The 19967-nt window shown below is 36.6% G+C and overlaps 1 protein-coding gene across 1 annotated transcript in view; it reads left to right on the top strand.

Moving 5' to 3' along the window:
• CEP162 (centrosomal protein 162) overlaps window positions 1-19967 on the top strand; it is a gene marked incomplete at both ends in the record, with an annotated part of 89049 nt that overhangs the window by 16393 nt on the left and 52689 nt on the right. The window contains 5 exon segments of the mRNA XM_079716214.1: window positions 3795-3910; window positions 5540-5570; window positions 8139-8255; window positions 16917-17108; window positions 17711-17792. Of these exon segments, the coding sequence (XP_079572340.1) occupies window positions 3795-3910; window positions 5540-5570; window positions 8139-8255; window positions 16917-17108; window positions 17711-17792 (538 nt within the window).

Raw genomic sequence — 19967 nt, 5'->3', positions numbered from 1 at the left:
ACTTCTTTGAGCTCTTTAATGATTTCATTCTATTGTCCTCTGACATTATTTCTCATGAGCAGTCAGTGGTAATTCCTGTTATTGTGATTTTGTATACATATTGTCTTCTTTTCCCTCTGTTTTCAAATTTTTCTCTTTAGGCCAGTTTTGTGGCAATTTGATGAGGATGATCTTGGTGTGCTTTTCTTGTATTTATCCTGTTTGGAGCTGGTTCAGCATCAATTGATTTGTGAATTTTTAGTTTCCATCAAAATCAAAAAATGTTTTTGCCATTAATTATTCAAATATCATTTCTGCCACCCCTTGCTTTCTTATCCTAATTACAAGTATGTTAGAAAGTTAAATTTTGTCCCACAGGTCACTAAGACTATTTCATTTTTTACACCTTTTCTCCTCTCTGCTTCAGTTTTGATTGCAGTGTCTTCAAGTTCACTGATTTTTTTTCTTCTTTAATGTTTTGTTAATTCATTGAATGATTCTTTTTTCCTTTTACTCTAGAAGTTTCTTTTAGATTTGTTTTTTCATCTCTTTAGTATGTTTCCAAGTCCCCAACCTTGAGCATATTCTGCTGACCCCAGTATTTGTTCATTTCTGGGTCTCTTTCTGTTGGCTGCTTCTTCTCCTAGTTGTGGTCACCTTTTCCTCCTTGTAATTCTAGTAATTTTTTAACTGAGTGTTGAATATATTATAGATTTTTTACATTGTTGAGTGTCTGGATCTTGTTTTCTTCTTTTAAGGAGTACTGAGCTTTGTTCTGGCAGATAGCTTGATCCTTTCAAGCCTTTTCTTCTTCTTTGTTAGGAGACATCAATAGGAGCCTTACTTAGTCTAGCAGAGTTTGACCCTGCTACTCACGCACAGCCCTCCTGAGATTTCCACTGAATGCCCCTACTGAACAATGAGGATTTTTTCCACTTAAGCTGATTAGAGCTTCAGAATCTCCTCACCCTGTGTGAACTCTGGGAATTGTCTGTCTAGCCTGCAGCTTCCCAGTTATTCTCTGCTCTAGCTGCACATACATGACTCAGTATTCAGGAAAGACTCCAGGATAGATTCAGAAATCTACTCCATGTAGATTTCTAGTGCTCTATTTCTATGTCAGTACCTTCTCTCTTTATCACTGCCCTGCAGCTTCTAATCACCTTGTCTTTTCTGTACTCTTATTTCTGTATCCTTAACACAGTGAGACCGTCCTGATCTCCCCCTCCCTGCTCAGCGCTCCAGGATGTACATACCTTCTAGTGAACGTAGGGCTCAGCTCACTTGTTATCTTTCTTAGGAATCATATTTTTGTGCTGTCGATTGTCCAGTGTCTGAAAACAATTGTTTCATATATTTTGTCCATTTTACTCATTATTTACAAAGTCCTTGATATCCAAGATGGTAGAGGAGAAGGTCCTCTAGATTCCATCATACTTAAATTAAAATTTGCAGCCAAATTTTCCAACAGAGAATGAAAAATGTCTCTAAAATGTATCTTTTAGATCTTTTACATTGAGAATTGTTTACCTATTTTCTATTTAGGCAAATAATATTTTCAAAGTTACAAGGGTATGGAATATAATAGTAGAAACCTATAACATGTGTAACATCTTCCTGTCAAAAGGTCAGAACGATAAAAATTAATATTCTCATTGTTTTCCAAACAGTGTGAAAGAGCTGGATATTATTGTCTCTGATATTTTTCATATGAGAACCACCGTTTCAATTGGGTTTTATTCTTTCATTTTTATATAAACTTAATTTCCCTTGGTGTTTCTTTCAGAAATCTCTGATACGCTGTTTTCCTTCCTGTTATTTCTCGTCCTGTCTGTCTCATTTCTCTCTGTGACTACCAGTGGCATTTCCTTCTTGCTTCAAACCTAGTTTAATCATGACAAATTCCTGCGGAGGAGGTTGGTCTTTTATATGTTGGACAATAGTATTTGCCTACAGACTATTCAGTTAGTAAGTGCAGCTAACAAAATGTAGTTTTGAAAAATGCACATTAGATTAGCACTTTTCTTAATTAGAAATAATATTTGGCTTTATTAACTTTCAATTCAGAATAAGTGCAACACAAGCTATAATACTAACAAAGATAATTGCTACTGCTAAACATAATGGCTAACACTAATATATAGTACATATTATATAACACTTTAACTCTTAATCTCCTCAGCAGCCCTCTGAAATAAATACTATTATCATCCCTACTTTACAGATGGGAAAAATGAGGCAAAGAGGGTTTGTGACCTGCTTTTGGTTCTACAGTTGAAAACAGTAGAACCAGGAATTGAATCCAAGTCTTCTGGCTCCTGGTCACGCTCTAAGCACTATGCCACACTATCCGAACTGTTTCTTATACTGCTTCTTTGCAGTGACACAAACGCTGCATCCCCCTCCATTGATTTCAGATAGTTCCCAAATCCCGAGTAGTTGTCTGAGTTCATTGTCATACCCTCCCTTATCTCCTCTCTCCTTGTTTATCATCTTTACTTAAGAAAGACTAATCACTGAGGTACTTAAGAAAGACTAATCACTGTGGTACTTAAAATTCAGTGATTCCCACTAGAATATTAGGATCTTAATCATCTGATATTGGTCCTAGAATCTAGAATTTGTCTAATACAAGGTAATTTCTCAGTAACTTTTGTGAATTGAATTATGTCTACTGATATTTAGAAAATCCCAGGCAGTGTTCTTTCTCATATAGAAGAAAAGGAAAGGTGTGCTTCTCATCCTCAGAATGTAGATATTGATGTAGTTAACCAGCTCACCTAGATTATCTACCTAAGTCACAATACCCGTGCTGTTCCACGAATGTATTCCTTATGAACTAACATGGAGATGTTTCTGTAAGTAGATCTCACTGAAAGCATCTTTGTTTAACTTAATTATTTTCAGACTTCCATTGTTAATCACATTCAAGTTGTCCCCTCTCTTCTAAGAGAAGACTGAAGGACGGCCATTCCAGAAGCAGACTCTCTTGTACCTTGTGCAGTCTTTCTCCCATCAGGCCATCCTGTCTCTGAATGTGATCTGACTTTTGAAATACAAATAAGATTATGAATGATCGGTTCCACTCTGAAAAGACCATTCCTGTTCTATAGCCCACAAATCTCAGTCAGTCCTTTGATTTAAGGGCTGTAAACAATGAATTAAAAATTGATGAAGAGATCCTGGCCAGATAGTCCCTGACCACCTTTGCCATAAGTAGCCTGATGGCATCATATTAACATGGACACACCTTTCCCTTCTGCTACAAAGCCATTGAGATATGGCCCAGGATTAAGAAACAGTGGAGGTCATATAAGGCTGAGGGAGGAGTCAGAGATAGACCTTTCATAAGTACTGCTTAAGGGTTACAGAAGAGATCCCTATAAAGACAAAAAAAAACATAAAAAAATAAGCAAAATCCAACCTTCTGTTTAAGAGTGTCAAGATTTCACAAAAGTGCTCCCTTTTATAAGTAAGCAATTTTGAGATTTTTGTCTTTAAAAAATCAAGTAATTGAAGTTTGTTTTAAAGATATAAAATTTCTTGAACAGCTCTAGAAATTTTCAGTTGGTTAATTATACAAAATGTTAAAAATGTAAAACTGATAACTGAAAGTACAAAAATAAAACCCAAGTCTTACAAATTGAATTCTCTTTAAATCTTTGCCCAAAAAAGTATGTTCTTCAAGGTATATTTATGTTGACACTTAAATAAATTATTCTTATGTAGACTTCTTTTGGAAATCAGTAATATTTTCATGGAATTTGACTTTTTTGACAGTATGATCCTTGTATTTTTAAAACTATTTTCTTCAGAAAATTATAGTGATGATTTTGAAGATGAGGAGGATGTTGATTCACCTTTGACTCCTAAAGAAGAGACTAATTCCAAAGAAAACTCCAAATCAGGAAAAATAAATGTACCTAAACAGGTATGTATCAATTATATGTTTGACAGTTTGGAAACTTCTTTCATCACCTTAGCTGACTGTTGCTGTATAAAGAGCTCAAAATACAGAGTTCTTTATAGTCTAGCTCATTGTTGTAAAGTTATAGGTCTCTTAATACTCAGTCGTTTTCTTAACTTAGGTGTCAATTTAAATCTTAATGAAATACATGGCAGTTGATGATTTTCTGAAAGATTTCTTTTGGCAAGTTTCCTTAAGCTTTAGAAATTGAAAACTTCATTAAAATCTCAAATCTAATTTTTAAACAGGTATATTAAACTATGCTTTTCTTTGGTAGGTCTTGTCCTTGTGAAGTGCAATACATAGCTGCCTCAGTATTTATACTAATAGTGACATTACTGTCTGAAACTTACTGGGCTAAGATTGTAAACTAAATTATTCCATTCACATTAAGTGTTGTTGTACTCTAATTCTCTTGTTTCTCAGTTCTTACCAAGAACTGGCTACCAAGACTGGCTAAGGGTACTACTCCATATTGCCTGCCAGACAGAGCTTATCCTTGAAGCTACCTAATAGTAACCAGTAGGACAATTACTATTTGTTATATTGGTTTTGATCTGGATACAGTCTCTTTTGCAACTATGTGTTAGGACTAGATGTTTTGAACATATATGAAACCATAGACTCTAAATAAAAGGAGGGATCACTTTCTGGGTATTAAGAAATACTCTTATTTTTTAATTTACCTAGTACTTTGTCCTTGGTATCATTATGTCACTCAGTTTGTGGGAGAAAAGGATATGACCTTAGAAATACATGAAGGTTAATGCAATCTGATAATTATGCTTAGAAAGTTAATGGGGTTCATACTTGGAATATGGCAATTACAATACTTTGTGTTACAGTAATTTCTACTGGAAAAATAAATAGGTCAGTAGAGGGCACAATAGTTTGGTATATTAAGAAAGTACAGACTGTATAAAAATGTGTCCACCTAAATGTTGAAGCCTAGTAGAGAGCTGTCTGAGTAAGGGTGAAAATAGGAAGGAATGAAAGCTCTGCTCTTATGGGTGGATCCTATACGCTGCCTATCCATGTGGAGAATATAGGTGACACAATTAGAAAACTTACTCTAAGGGAACCTATAATTTTGACAAATTTCAACTATCTTGCCATTTGATGGCCTGCCTTTTTTGAAGATTTTGTCTCAAAATGTAGATGAAATGATGAGTGCAACTTATATTTGATCATTAATTTTGATCAATAGGGAAAATGGTGATATTATAATAGCAGGAATCTTACATGAACTAGCCATGTTATCTTTGAGTTCGAAAAATAGGAGAATTTCTGAGCAAGGTGGATGAACAGGTGGCATTGAGATACTTTAAACAAAGCTTATAAAGGCCTGAATTAATTGCTGGTGATCACCAAGGTTCTGAAGAGACTTCTAGAAATTCTCTCACAGCTACATTCTCTAGTCTTATAGAATTGTCGGTGAATGAGTGTGATGAAAGAAATCTAGAAAGCACGTTTCTTGATCTTTTCCTAATGGAGTAAAGCACTGGCTTTCAAATTTTGTTATTCTTTTGCATTGCAGTCATTTTGTGTAACTTCAGTTTCAGATCATGTAACTATTTTCTTTTTTTAATTTAGGAAGAAGAGAAAACTGGCATGCTGGCTAATGGTAAATATTATGTATATTCATAAATTTTCATTGGCGAAAAATTGGTCTGTTCAGAATTATATCTAAATAATTCTGAATAAATTACTATTTTTGTTTCTAAATATTTTCTGATGAATTAAACTTTACGGATTTTCTCAATAATACGTTCCTTATGCCTACCTTAAATTCTTCCTGTTGTATTTAAGAATACTTATTTTTTTAAAGGCCCAGCATGACTTTATGGATAAATTATACCAAACATTCAAAGATGTATTGATATCAGTCCTTGTTAAACTCTTCCAAAAAATACAGGAAGAGGGAATTTTTCCAGACTCATTCTGTAAGGCCAGCATCACCTTGATACCAAAACCAGATAAATATTCCTCAGGAAAACTACAAAAAAGCAATTCTATTTACAGTGACATCAAAAAGAATATAATACTTAGGTATAAATTTTATTAACGAGGTAAATTATGCTTAAAACTATAAAACATTGAGGAAAGAAGTTGAAGAACATACAGATAAGTGGAAAGATATTCTGCGCTCATGGATTGGAAGAATTAGTACTGTTAAAACATTCATACTACCCAAAGTGACCTACAGATTCAGTGAAATCCCTATCAAATTCCAATGATATTTTTCACAGAAATAGAAAAAACAATCCTAAAATTTGTATGGAACCACAAAAGACCTCACATAGCCAAAGCAAACTTGAGAAAGAGCAAAGCATGGAGGCATCACACTCCTTGATTTAAGAATATATTACAAAGCTATAGTAACCAAAGCCGTATGGTACTGGCATAAAAACAGACATATAAAAACAAAAACAATGAAACAGAATAGCCCAGAAATAAATCCATGCATCTGTGTCACCTGATCTTCAACAAGGGTGCCAAGAATTTACAATGAGGAAAGATAGTCTCTTCAATACATTGTGTTCAGAAAACTAGGCATCCACATACAGAAGAATGAAATTGGATCCTTATCTCACACCACATACAAAAATCAACTCAAAATGGATCAAAGACTTAAATATAAGACCAGAAACTGCAAAACTATGAGAAGAAAACAGGAAAAAACCTTCTTGATGTTGCACTAGGCAGTAATTTTTTGGATATGACCCCAAAAGCACAGACAACAAAAGCAAAAATAGATAAATGGTATTACATTAAACTAAAAAAAGCTTCTGCATAGCAAGGGAACAACAGAGTGAAAAGGCAACCTATAAAGTGGGACAGAATATTTGTAAACCATGAATCTGGTAAAGGGTTAATATCCAAAATATGCAAAAAACTCATGCAACTCAGTAACAACAACAACAAAAAATTAAAAGTGAGCAGAGGACCCAGATAGACATTTCTCAAAAGAAGGTATATAAATGGGCAAACAGGTGTATGAAAAGATACTGAAGTTCACTAATCATCAGGGAAATGCAGATCAAAACCACAATGAGATATCACCTCACACCTGTTAGAATGACTGTTATCAGAAAGAGGAAAAAATAAGTTTTGGCGAGGATGTGGAGAAAAGGGAACTCTAGTGCACTGTTGGTAGGGATGTAAATTGGCACAGCCTTTATGGAAAACAGTATAGAAGTTCCTGAAAAAAATTAAAAGTGGAACTACCTTATTATTCAGAATCTCACTTCTGGATATATATCTGGAAGAGATACCTGTACTCCCATGTTTATTGCAGCATTATTCACAGTAGCCAAGGTATGGATACAACCTAAATGTCCATCAACAGACAAATGAATAAAGAAGATGTAGTATATATAATGTTACACGTGTATGTAATATGTATATGTATTTACATGCATAATATTTCGCTTTAAAAAAAGGAGATACTGCCATTTGCAACAACATGGATGAATGTGGAGGACATTTACATTAAGTGAAATAAGCCACGTGAAGAGCGACATACTGCATATTCTCACATACGTGGAATCTAAAAATGTCAATCTCCTAGAAACAGAGTAGAATGTTGGTTACCAGAGGCTGATGTTGGGGGATATAGGAAGATGTTGGTTAAGGGGTACAAAGTTTCAGTTATGCGAGATAAATAATGCACAGCAATGTGCGAGGTCTAATGCACAACAATGTGACTATAGTTAATGTTGTATACTACTTGAAACTTGCTGAGAGGGGAGATCTTAGGTGTTCTCACCACATACACAAAAAAGGATAAATGGATATGTTAATTATCTTGATTTTGGTGATTATTTCACAATGTATATGTTTATCAAATCAACAAGTCATAGATCTCAAATATATACAATTTTTAATTGGCAATTATACGTCAATAAAATTGGAGGAAAAAAATTTTTTGTTATTTTTTGCAGGCCTTTTGCTTTTTACATATAAACATAAATTAGACTTGTATATAAGCATAGATATGTGTTGATGTAAGCCTACTTTGTTGTATGTAAGAATAAAATAATGCTTGTTTTAGATCTATGATTATGTATTCTTTATATGTAAACATTTATCTTTGTTTTTATACAGATTGCATATGATTTAAATATTTTGTTAATGGAACCATACAAGCTTCTCTATATTCCTAATATTTTTTTCTTTTATGTTATTCCAGTAGTGCTGCTTGATTCATTAGACTCTGTTGCAGAGGTTAACCTTGATGACCAGGAGACAGCAACAACTAAGCCAGAAGCACTGCCAGATATGACTGATAATGAAATGACAGGAACAGGTAAGAGGGACAAAGTAGCTGTTCTCTAAATATGTAATATTCTATGACTAATTGACTTCATTTCTAGGGAAATGTATGTGATATATAATAATATATGTCATAGTTATAGCAATAAAATTTTACATTTTTTATTGAAGTATAGTTGATCTACAATGTTGTGTTGTATCACTGCTATATTCACTGAATACAGCAGTGATTCAATTTGTGTGTGTGTGTGTGTATGTGTATATATACACATACACACGTATGTGTATATATAACTTTTTCAGATTCGTTTCCATTATAGGTTATTACAAGATACTGACTATAGTTCCCTGTGCTATACAGAAGGTCCTTGTTGTTTGTCTGTTTTACATACAGTCGTGTGTATCTGTTAATCCCAAACTCCTAATTTATCCCTCTCCCCCCTTTCCCATTTGGTAACCAAAAGTTTGTTTTCTATGTCTGTGAGTCTGTTTCTGTTTTGGTAATAAGTTCATTTGTATCAGTTTTTTAGATTCTGCATATAAGTGGTATCATATGGTATTTGTCTTCTCTTTGTGACTTAATTCACTTAGTATGATAATCTCTAATTTCATCTATACTGCTGCAAATGATGTTATTTTATTCTTTTTTTGTGGCTGAGTAGTATTCCATTGTGTGTGTGTGTGTGTGTGTGTGTGTACATCTTCTTTATCCATTCATCTGTTGATGGACACTTGCTTCCATGTTTTGACTATTGTAAGTAGTGTTGCTATGAACATTGGGGTGCATGTGTCTTTTTGAGTTAGAGTTTTCATCTTTACCAGATATATGCCCAGGAATGGGATTGCTGGATCATATGGTAACTCTATTTTTAGTTTTTTTTTTTTTTTTTTTTTTTTTTGCGGTACATGGGCCTCTCACTGTTGTGGTCTCTCCCGTTGCGGAGCACAGGCTCCGGATGCGCAGGCTCAGCGGCCATGGCTCACGGGCCCAGCCGCTCCGCGGCATGTGGGATCCTCCCGGACCGGGGCACGAACCCGCGTCCCCTGCATCGGCAGGCGGACTCTCAACCACTGCGCCACCAGGGAAGCCCCTATTTTTAGTTTTTTAAGCAACCTCTCTGCTGTTCTCCATAGTGGCTGGACCAGCTTACATTCCCACCAACAGTGTAGGAGGGTTCCCTTTTCTCCACACCCTCTCCAGCACTTATTATTTGTAGGCTTTTTGATGATGGCCTCATTTTAGTTTTGACTTGCCTTTCTCTAATAATTAGTGATATTGTGCATCTTTTCATGTGCCTTTTGGCCATCTGTATGGCTTCTTTGGAGAAATGTCTGTTTAGGTCTTCTGCCCATTTTTGATTGTGTTGTTTGTTTTTTTTGATATTGAGCTGTATGAGCTGTTTGTATATTTTGGAAATTAAGCCCTTGTCAGTTGCATGATTTGCAGATATTTTCTCCCATTCCGTGGGTTGCTTTTAGTTTTGTTTATGGTTTCCTTTGTGTACAAAAGCTTATAAGTTTGATTTGGTCCCATTTGCTTATTTTTGCTTTTATTTCTTTTGCCTTGAGAGCCTGACCTAAGAAAACATTGCTATGATTTATATCAGAAAATGTTTTGCATATGTTCTCTTCTAGGAGTTTTAAGGTGTCATGTCTTATAAGTCTTTAAGCCATTTTGAGTTTATTTTTGTGGATGGTGTGAGGGTGTGTTCTAACTTCATTGATTTACATGAGGCTGTCCAGCTTTCCCAATACCACTTGCTGAAGAGACTGTTTTTTTCTCCATTGTATATTCTTGCCTCCTTTATTGAAGATTAATTGAACATAGGTGTGTGGATTTATTTCTGGGCTCTGTTCTGTTCCACTGATCCATATGTCTGTTTTTATGCCAATACCATGTTGTTTTGATTACTGTAGTTTTGTAGTATTGTCTGAAGTCTGGAAGGTATGCCTTCAATTTTGTTTTTTTCCATCAGATTTGCTTTGGCAACTCTGAGCCTGTTGTGTTTCCATATAAATTTTAGGATTATTTTTTCTAGTTCTGTGAAAATGTTGTGGGTAATTTGATAGGGATCACATTAAATGTGTAAATTGCTTTCAGTTACTAGTATGGCCATTTTAACAATATTATTTCTTCCAGTCCAAGAACATGAGATAGCTTTCCATTTCTTTGAATCATCTTTAATTTCCTTCATCAGTGTTTTATAGTTCTCAGCATATAAGTCTTTCACCTCCTTGGTAAGATTTATTCCTAGGTATTTTTTTAATACATTTTTAAAACAGATTGTTTTTTCATTTTCTCTTTCTGATATTTCATTGTTAGTGTAAAGAAATGCAACAGATTTCTGTATACTAATCTTGTATCCTGCTACCTTGCTGAATGCATTTATTAATTCTAATAATTTTGGTGTGGAGTCTTTAGGGTTTTCTATATAGAGTATCATGTCATCTGCCTGTAATGACAGTTTTACCTCTTTCCTTCCAATTTGGATCCCTTTTGTTTCTTTTTCTTGTCTGATTGATGTGGCTAGGACTTCCAAAACTATGTTGAATAGAAGAGGTGAGAGTGAGCATCCTTATCTTGTTCAGATTTCAGTGGGAAGGCTTTCAGCTTTTCACTGTTGAGTATTATGTTGGCTGTGGGTTTGTCATAAATAGCTTTTATTATGTTGTGATATGTTGCCTCTGTACCCACTTTGGTGAGAGTTTTTATCCTGAATGGATGTTGAGTTTTATCAAATGATTTTTCTGCAGCAGTTGAGATGATCATATCATTTGTCTTTTCTTTTGTTGATGTGGTGTATCACATTGCTTGATTTGCATATGTTGAACCATCCTTGTGACCCTGGGGTGAATCCAACTTGATCATGGTGTCTGATCCTTTTTATGTATTGTTGGATTCGGTTTGCTAATATTTTGTTGAGGATTTTCGCATCTATATTCATCAAAGATACTGGCCTCTAATTTTCTTTTTTGGTAGTGTCTTTGTCTGGTTTTGGAATCAGTGATGGTGGCATCATAGAATAACTATGGGAGTGTTTCCTCCTCTTCAGTCTTTTAGAAGATCTTGAGAAGGATCAGTATAAGTTCTTTTTTGTATGTTTGGTAGAATTCCATAGTGAAGGCATCCAGTCCTGGACTTTTGTTTGCAGGGAGTTTTTTTTGTTTTGTTTTGTTTTGTTTTGCGGTACGCGGGCCTCTCACCGTTGTGGCCTCTCCCGTTGCGGAGCACAGGCTCCGGACGCGCAGGCTCAGCAGCCATGGCTCACAGGCCCAGCCGCTCCGTGGCATGTGGGATCTTCCCGGACTGGGGCACAAACCCGTGTCCCCTGCATCAGCAGGTGGACTCTCAACCACTGCACCACCAGGGAACCCCAGGAGTTTTTTTTATTACAAATTTTATTTCAGTTCTATTGATTGGTCTGATCAAATTATCTATTTGTTCTTGATTCAGTGTTAGTGGACTGTATCAAAAATAAAATTTTCAATCTCATATTTTCTACTATATTTAACAACTTAAATAATCTGAACTTGCTAATTGTGACACATAATGCTAGTAGGCTGAGTAAAGTGTGTTTTAAGATATATACTTGTTAATGAATGAATGCTGTTGTTACAAAGTATAGTACTGTAGATGAATATTGACTCATTTTCTGCCCCCCGCCCCAGAGTATTCCATTAAATTTGCCGTGCGTCAGAGAATTGAGACTTTGGTCTTGTGCTTTTCCATAGTTCTCTCTGTGTAGGCAAAAGCTAGATCACATCCTAAAATTCTGAAATGTCTAGGACCATCTAGACTTGACTAAAGGTTATAAAGACCTTGAAGATTGTGCCTTTTCAAACTTTTTTTAAAGCAGTGGAACTCTTACCTCCAAATGGTATCTTAGGTAGTACCTCTATATAGATAAAAAACGTATTTTATCAGTATAAATATAAATGTTTACATATGTGACATTTACTTATAAAGTTAGTGAGAGTAGTAATGGTCTTTTGAAATTCTTAAAATTAAAAGTTCTAGATATTTGTTACATTCTTATATCATCAGACTTCAATATGTTTGTATATTTTGTTTTTGTTGTATAATATGAACATTTTCTTGGTTTACCAGATAAACAAGTGCAAATGGGAACTTTTCAACTTGCTTTTTTGCAAGTCTCAGTTGACCAGTATGGTCAACTAAACCAACCCAGACACTTGGAAAAAAAAAAAAACAATAGAAATGATAAATCACTAGCCAACTCTGAACATCTGCTTGCATTTTATTTTTATTTTATTTCTTATTTTTGTTCTACTTTTCTATGGAAGTATAATATACTTGTAGAATAATTCACCTATCATCATAGTTTGATGAATTTTCAAATACTGAACACATCCATGTAACCAGCAACCAGATGAGAAAACCAAACATGATCAAAACCACAAAGTCCACTCAGATCTTTTATTTCTAGTCAGTGCCGTTCCAAGAATCACCACTATCTTGTTTCATCCACTTCCATTTTAAAACATAAAAAAAATTACAACAGAATTTTTCCATCAAGACATGTTGCTCATTTACTTGTTACTACCCAAGTGAATATTCCGCCATGCTGAAAGCATGTGCTGAGCACATGTTCCTCATTCTTACTGCTGTTTTTATTCAAGTACTTGTCACATATGTGCTGTGATGGTCAATCCACTTGCACTTCTTTCAGTAAGCAGTTATGGATTCTTTTAAAAGACCAGTGTAGAGCTACAGCTTTTCTAATCAGTGATGCATAGTAGAGGGTTCTTTTATGTACAGGATGGCCAGAGAAGCTTTATTCTAAGATACACATGAAAACAAAGCCAGAGGCAAGAATTATCACTCTGATGCTCTTCAAAATATTACAGTTACATAAATGGCACATTTGAGTGTACAGATTAATTTTTATTACAGTTTTTGTGTTTTAAAATGAAATTTCGGTCAAACGTCTGTGGAACCCATGATTTTCTCTGAAAACTGTTTTGTAAAACTCAGTATGAAAACCACTGCTGTAGATTATAAGAAAAACTCAGAAATAAAAAATGTATTGCTGGAAGCAAAAATTCTATTAAGATGATCCAGGCCAGTTATATAAAGCTAAATTTTCTTGGTCTTATTTCTTAAATGTTCTTGACTCTGAAATAATTTGGTAAGTCAATTACTAGAAGAGTGTAAGTATAATCTTATTGTCTTGTGGCCTTGGATTCATATTCCCAGCCTTGCCAGTTACCAGCTGCATGACACTGGACAATTAATGCCTCTAAGCCTGTTTCCTCTTCTTTAAAATGAGCTCTTGTGATGATCAACTGAGTTAATATATAGTGCCTAGTATATTGTTAAGATTCAACAAGCAGTGGCAACTGTGTGCTTCTCATCATTATTATTTATATCAATACTCTGTTAAGAGTACAAATTATAATAAAGAACCTGAAGGCATAGAGTATAAATACCTTTTGGCTGTGAGGTATTGAATTTACCTAGTATTTCAAAAAATACACTTGAAAATTTTCAAATCAGCACCTGAACTTGGTTTAAAAACTGAAAAGATCAGTGGCTTGTTTTTTGTTTACCAGGTGTCTTCCAGGATTAAGCAGGCTCCGTTTAGGTAATATGTTGTCAAAGATTATCTCTTTTTTGATAATACTATTCATGAAACTTGTGCTTTATTGTCTTAAAATGGTTGGTAACTGTAAAATGAGGGCCAGATCTACCCTTTTGCTTGTTGTCATTTGTCTCAAGGGCAGGTACCATTTTGTGCTGTGGCTGCATGACCAGAGCAGTCACAGGAGGACAGTGTTGCTCCACAACGGGACCCTTGCCTCTGCCCAGTAGGATTTGACCCTTCTCAACCTCCTAAAGTGGAAAAAAACAGGACGTTTTTGACTTGTGGTGATATATAAAATACATGCAGAGAAGTCAGCCCTTTTCTCTATAAAATGCATGAAAAAAGTTAACATATATGACCCTGGAATTATTTTTAACATCAGTTGGGTTAATGACTCAGATTAGGAGAAAAGTACCTTTCCCTTGCTGTTTTCTGAGCAGCCCATAATACCACTCGATCTTCCATTTCTAATTTCTAACTTTTAGGTCATTGCTTTTCTGCATGTTTGCTCAGCTGTTGCTTTAAGCCAGAGCCTCTTCTTTCTGACACCTCACACGTGTTAAATTAGGTATGAGCATTCACTGCCGCTGTGCTATTTGCCACTGGGATCATTTCTTTTTTTTTTTTTTTGTGGTACGTGGGCCTCTCACTGCCGTGGCCTCTTCCGTTGCGGAGCACAGGCTCCGGACGCGCAGGCTCAGCGGCCACGGCTCACGGGCCCAGCCTCTCTGCAGCATGTGGGATCTTCCCGGACCGGGGCACAAACCCGTGTCCCCTGCATCGGCAGGCGGACTCTCAACCACTGCGCCACCAGGGAAGCCCGGATCATTTCTTTTATACATACCCTGAAGATACTTAACCATCCTGGTATTTCTGTAGAGGAGACAAAACACCTTGTGCCTTTTCCCTTTCTTCATAAAAATTCATTCTCTCCCTCAGTCATGCTACTCTGAATCTGACAGGTGGTTTAGGGCAGCAGTCCCCAACCTTTTTGGCACCAGGGACCAGTTTCATGGAAGGTAGCTTTTCCATAGATGTGGGGTGGGGGGTGGGGGAGTATGGTTTTGGGATGATTCAAACACATTACATTTGTTGTGCACTTTATTTCTATTATTATTACATTATAGTATATAATGAAATAATTATACAACTCACCATAATGCAGAATCACTGGGAGCCCTGACCTTGTTTTCCTGCAACTAGATGGTCCCATCTGGGGGCGATGGGAGACAGTGACACCCTAAGTGTGTTGCTTACGTCCAGCCTACTCTGTAATCTCATTTTGCTTGCTGTCCGGTAGTGGACAGCTAATGTCGCCTCTGATCTGACAGGAGGCGGAGCTCAGGCGGTAATGCCAGCGATGGGGAGCGGCTGTAAATACAGATGAAACTTCACTCGCCTGCCGGCCACTCACCTCCTGCTGTGCAGCCCGGTTTCTAACAGGCCATGCACGGCATGGCCCGGGGGTTGGGGGCCATTAGGCTTAGCTTAGCAGGCAAGGTCTTTTTCCTCAAGTCCTGCTGAATATCCCTGCCGCTAAAACTGTTAGTGATTCTGATCTCACGGTATCCTCCACTTTTTTGTTTTTAATGTATTTAATAAAATCTATTCCTTTATTGGGCATGCTCCAAATAGCAGTGGTGACCTGAAGCAGTAGATAGAAAGATATCCCATTGTGAGGCATTCTTACACAATCATATGTGGCACTTGGCTCCCTCTTATGTTTAGAGTTGAAAATAGTTCCTCAGAATTTTATACTGTGCAACTTACACATTATATAGAGGAAGAGGAGGCTGTATATGCTCTTGTAAATATTTTTAGGCATTAATTGATTAGTTCATGGGTATCAAGAGAAAAGGAGACTGGTCACCGTATTTCTCTCTTTTTGTTTTTTCCACTCTTCTGTAGCACTTTTTTCTTTGCTCTAATTTTGAAAATTCCACTGTTAGTAGTGAAGAGTACAAAATTAGTAAGAAAATACTCATAAAAGTCTTCGATCATTGTTGTCATTAGATCCTTTGAATTATTTCCTCTAGAGTTTATTAATCAGTTGGTGGGAAGAGGAAGAGGTTAATAGGGAAGGAAGAGTGAACAGTGACATCATGTCTCCTATTTTGGATGACTGGGTGACTGATCATACCATAGCCAAAATAGCAGGTACTAGTAGCAGAACAGATTTTGTTGGGGAATATAATTAATTCACTCGAGGATGTATTAGATATGATTTGCTTATAGAACAGTCTCCTTGTCTGTTAGGAAGTTTAGTATTCAGAAAAGAGATAAAGACAAAAGACATAGATTTGGGAGTCACGTGCACATGGGCAGTTATTAAGTGAAGGGTCTTGATGAAGTTTTCCACTCCACTACCACACCCACCCCCCCAGAAAAAAAGAGAGGTTTTAAAAAGAAATGGAGGAACCCTGAGATGAGCCATTTACCATACAAGACGGAAAAGCAGCCATCAGAGCAGTGGGAAGAACAAGAAGGCGCTATGCAGAGGAAATAGTCCACAGGAAAATGGCAGGGTCACACGTCTCACAGGGTGAAGAAAATTTTTTAAAGTTGAAGAAAATTAAAGGCTGGGTTTGGCTACTAGGAAATCACTTTCTATTATAGCAGCTTTAGCAAGCTGTTGGAACATATTGGTTTGCAAAGTTAGAAGATTGAATTTCAGTTGAAGAAATGCAGAGTACAAGACGCTTGGAGGCCCCATGAGGCAGAGAGAGAGAGAGGAGAGACAGAATCCTTGAAAAATTGTGTCAATTTGAGAAATGTAGGAATAGTTTTATCCAATGCAGAGAAGTCAATTAAGGGTAATAGGAAGAGACAATAACTAGTAGAGTCAGATTTTACAGTTAGCGCGTCAGGACACATCTCAGCCCGCTACAAGAGTTCCTGAGCCTGCTGTGATTCATGCTGGTAGGCTGTGGCCATGCATGACCCAGGTTTGTATTTCACTCTATTTTGATCATGTCAGTATTGTCCTATACGCTTGTTCACCATTCCTAATAGATTAAGGGACAATGTTAGTGTTCCATATTTCTTAGGTATTTGTGTGAATATACTAGAGATTACATTTAATTCAACAGGTGTTTCTTATGGACAGAGCAATAGTGACATTGAAGCTCTACATCAGGCTTATTGTCATATTGCACATTCTTTGGGAGATGCAGATGAACAAAGACCTGAGCGTAATGCAGTGGAAAATACCAAGAACTCAGCAAAAGATCATCCTCAAGAAAATGAAGAGTCTTCTAAAAACATCTCTACTACAGAATCTGGTAAAAGCTTCTTTGTTTGAGACCCTCTCTGGACAGTTTCCAGTGTGGTATAATTTAAATGCAGTTTGCTCTAGTGACTGTTTCTCAGTATCTGAATTTAAAGGGTTTGTTTAAATCTGGGAATCACTGGTTTAGCTGTAAAGTTAGAGCTGAACATAGGATGAAATTTCAGTTCCTCCTCTAATATGCCTTGACCGAATTAAGAAATCACATTGTGTACTTTCACATTTTTTACACTTTTCCATGCACATATACTAAAGTTATTTTTTAAATAGAGAACAGTATTTTGGGATCAACTAAATATATAATTAACGTGTGTATGTGTGTGTGTGTTTGTGGATACACCCATACACATATATTTGATGTGTGTACATATATCTAGAAAGAGAGAGATAAAATATGTAAATATATGTTTCAAATATAAATATCAAAGAAGATTTTCTTGGTAGAAACGAGCTTATAGGGGGAAGCTGGGATTATTGTATGTGCCGTTCTGTTAACTACGTCAATCAGAGAAAATGTGATTTTGGTGGTATTAGACACTAAGTTAAGCAATTTACATAAGATTTTTGGTTGCTGTTTTAACTTTTCTCCCCTCTCAGATCTGCCCACAGTAGAGGAGCTGATGAAGCCCATCAGAATAGATTCCTTTGGGGTCAGTGATTTCGATTTACAACCTCTCAGGTATGACTTTTTTGGAATGGATTGAACAGGTTGTTTGTTTATTGTTTTGTCACTGGTAACTTTTAGAATCATTTGTTCTACAAAACCATTCCTAATGAATGATTAACGTGTAGCTGGTATGTCTGCCTGTGAGTCACTCCTGTTCTTTTTTTTCACATTAGTCTTACGCAATTAGTATATCAAAATTCTTCTCATGGTAAAATTAAAAAATAAATGCTACTAAAAAGTTGCTGCCATTAGGTAGGTAGTCTTAAAGCTTTCCACTGAAAAATAAAATCCCTTCAGCTCTAAATAGCTCAGGGACAGTTGATTTGAATGCTGAGAGGGAACATGAATTTTATTCTGTGCGGAGTCATCCATTCACTTCTTTATAAGCCAGTTAGTTTTACACTTAGTCACAGACCACCTGTTGTCTTACAGGGTGAGTTCTTGGATCACAAGAAAAATGGGCTTCATGAAAATGCTCCAGCTCTGGTACATTTTAATGACAGCTTGTGGGACATGGCTGTCATTCACCAACACAGAGAAGCATATCACAGTAGCCTTGTCGTAAGGCTGCACTTTGCATTCGTGAAGCACTTAGAGTGTCACACCCGTTATCTCATGAGATCCTCAGAATAAGTAGGTCAGGGATCTTTATCGATGAAACTGAGGTAAACCAACTTAGTGGTGGAGCTCTCACAGGAACCAGTGATGATGACGACGATGATGATAACAGCTAGCATTTTAATCACATGCTCACTGTGGGCCAGGTACTGTGCAGGGTTCTTTACGTATTAGATTTTTTTAAGGCAATTATTTTATTTTATTTTTAAAATTAATTAATTAATTAATTTTTGCTGTGTTTGGTCTTCGTTTCTGTGCGAGGGCTTTCTCTAGTTGTGGCAAGCGGGGGCCACTCTTCATTGCAGTGCGTGGGCCTCTCACTATCGCGGCCTCTCTCGTTGCGGAGCACAGGCTCCAGACACACAGGCTCAGTAGTTGTGGCTCACAGGCCTAGTTGCTCTGTGGCATGTGGGATCCTCCCAGACCAGGGCTCGAACCCGTGTCCCCTGCATTAGCAGGCAGATTCTCAACCACTGCGCCACCAGGGAAGCCCCTAGATTTTATGTAATCTTAAAGCAACTCCATGAGGTCTCTTCCATTATTATCCCCATTTCATAGATAAGAAACTGAGCTTAAAGAGGTTAAGTAAATTGTTCAAGATCATATGGCAATAACCCAGGAATGCACTTGGATTGTCAGGTCTTTGATCTCCATGAAATATTTCTGTGAAAAGCCTGTCATCCATGCATGTATTCATTTGTTCATTTGTGTTATCAACAGACAAGTTTTTGAGCCTCCCTTGAACCCCGTCCTCATCCTGTAAATGCACTTGCAGTGATTTCTTGGCCTTGTTCCTCCCTTTGTGCTAATTGAGAGAAAATGATGCAGCATAGCTTACACTAAACCCCATTGACTTGAATGCTAAGTCTAGTATTCTTCCACTGGTCTGCAGTGCTAGTTAATATTTTTAAAGCGCAGTTATGCTTACTTACCATTGCTGTTTGGGGCTGTGCTGGTGCTACTGAAGAGATTTTTCACACATCCTGTGTCTTTGTTGGCATAGGTAGCACCATTTTAGTAATGTGAGTTCTAAATATGGATTTTCACATTGTGTTTAAAAGCTGAGAGCCAAGTGTACTTACATTAAAGGCATAACAATAATTACAGAAATGTCAGTAGTATAAACTTTAGTACACATATCAAAAAACTTTTTAGTAAATTAGGATAAGTAATTCTAGCTGCTATAACAAAAAAATCCTTGAAATTTTAGTAGTTTAACATCATCAAAAATGTATTTCTTGCTCACATCATAATTCCATGTGTCTCAGTGGAGTTGAGGCTCCACTGCTCCACATGGTCATTTAGGGACCCAGGCTGCTTCTGTCATCAACACACAGTTTCAAGGTTCTCATGGCCTCATCTAAACAGTCGCTAAGGAGAGAAAAAAGATGGTTTAGCATAATTCCTTTTAACTGCCTCAACACAGAAATGTTACATCACTTCAGTCCACATTCTATCGGTAAGAACCAGCACATCTAGCTAACAGAGTCCAAGAGGGCTGGGAAATATGGTTTGCTTGTGTGCCCAGAAAAAAAAGTTAAATTCGTTTGGTAGGCATCTAGCCAGTCT

This window comes from Hyperoodon ampullatus (assembly GCF_949752795.1).
Source record: "Hyperoodon ampullatus genome assembly, chromosome: 12".
NCBI classification, from domain to species: Eukaryota; Metazoa; Chordata; class Mammalia; order Artiodactyla; family Ziphiidae; genus Hyperoodon; species Hyperoodon ampullatus.
The sequence above is the reverse complement of the archived record's forward strand: the minus strand, read 5'-3'. Positions and strand labels throughout refer to the sequence as shown.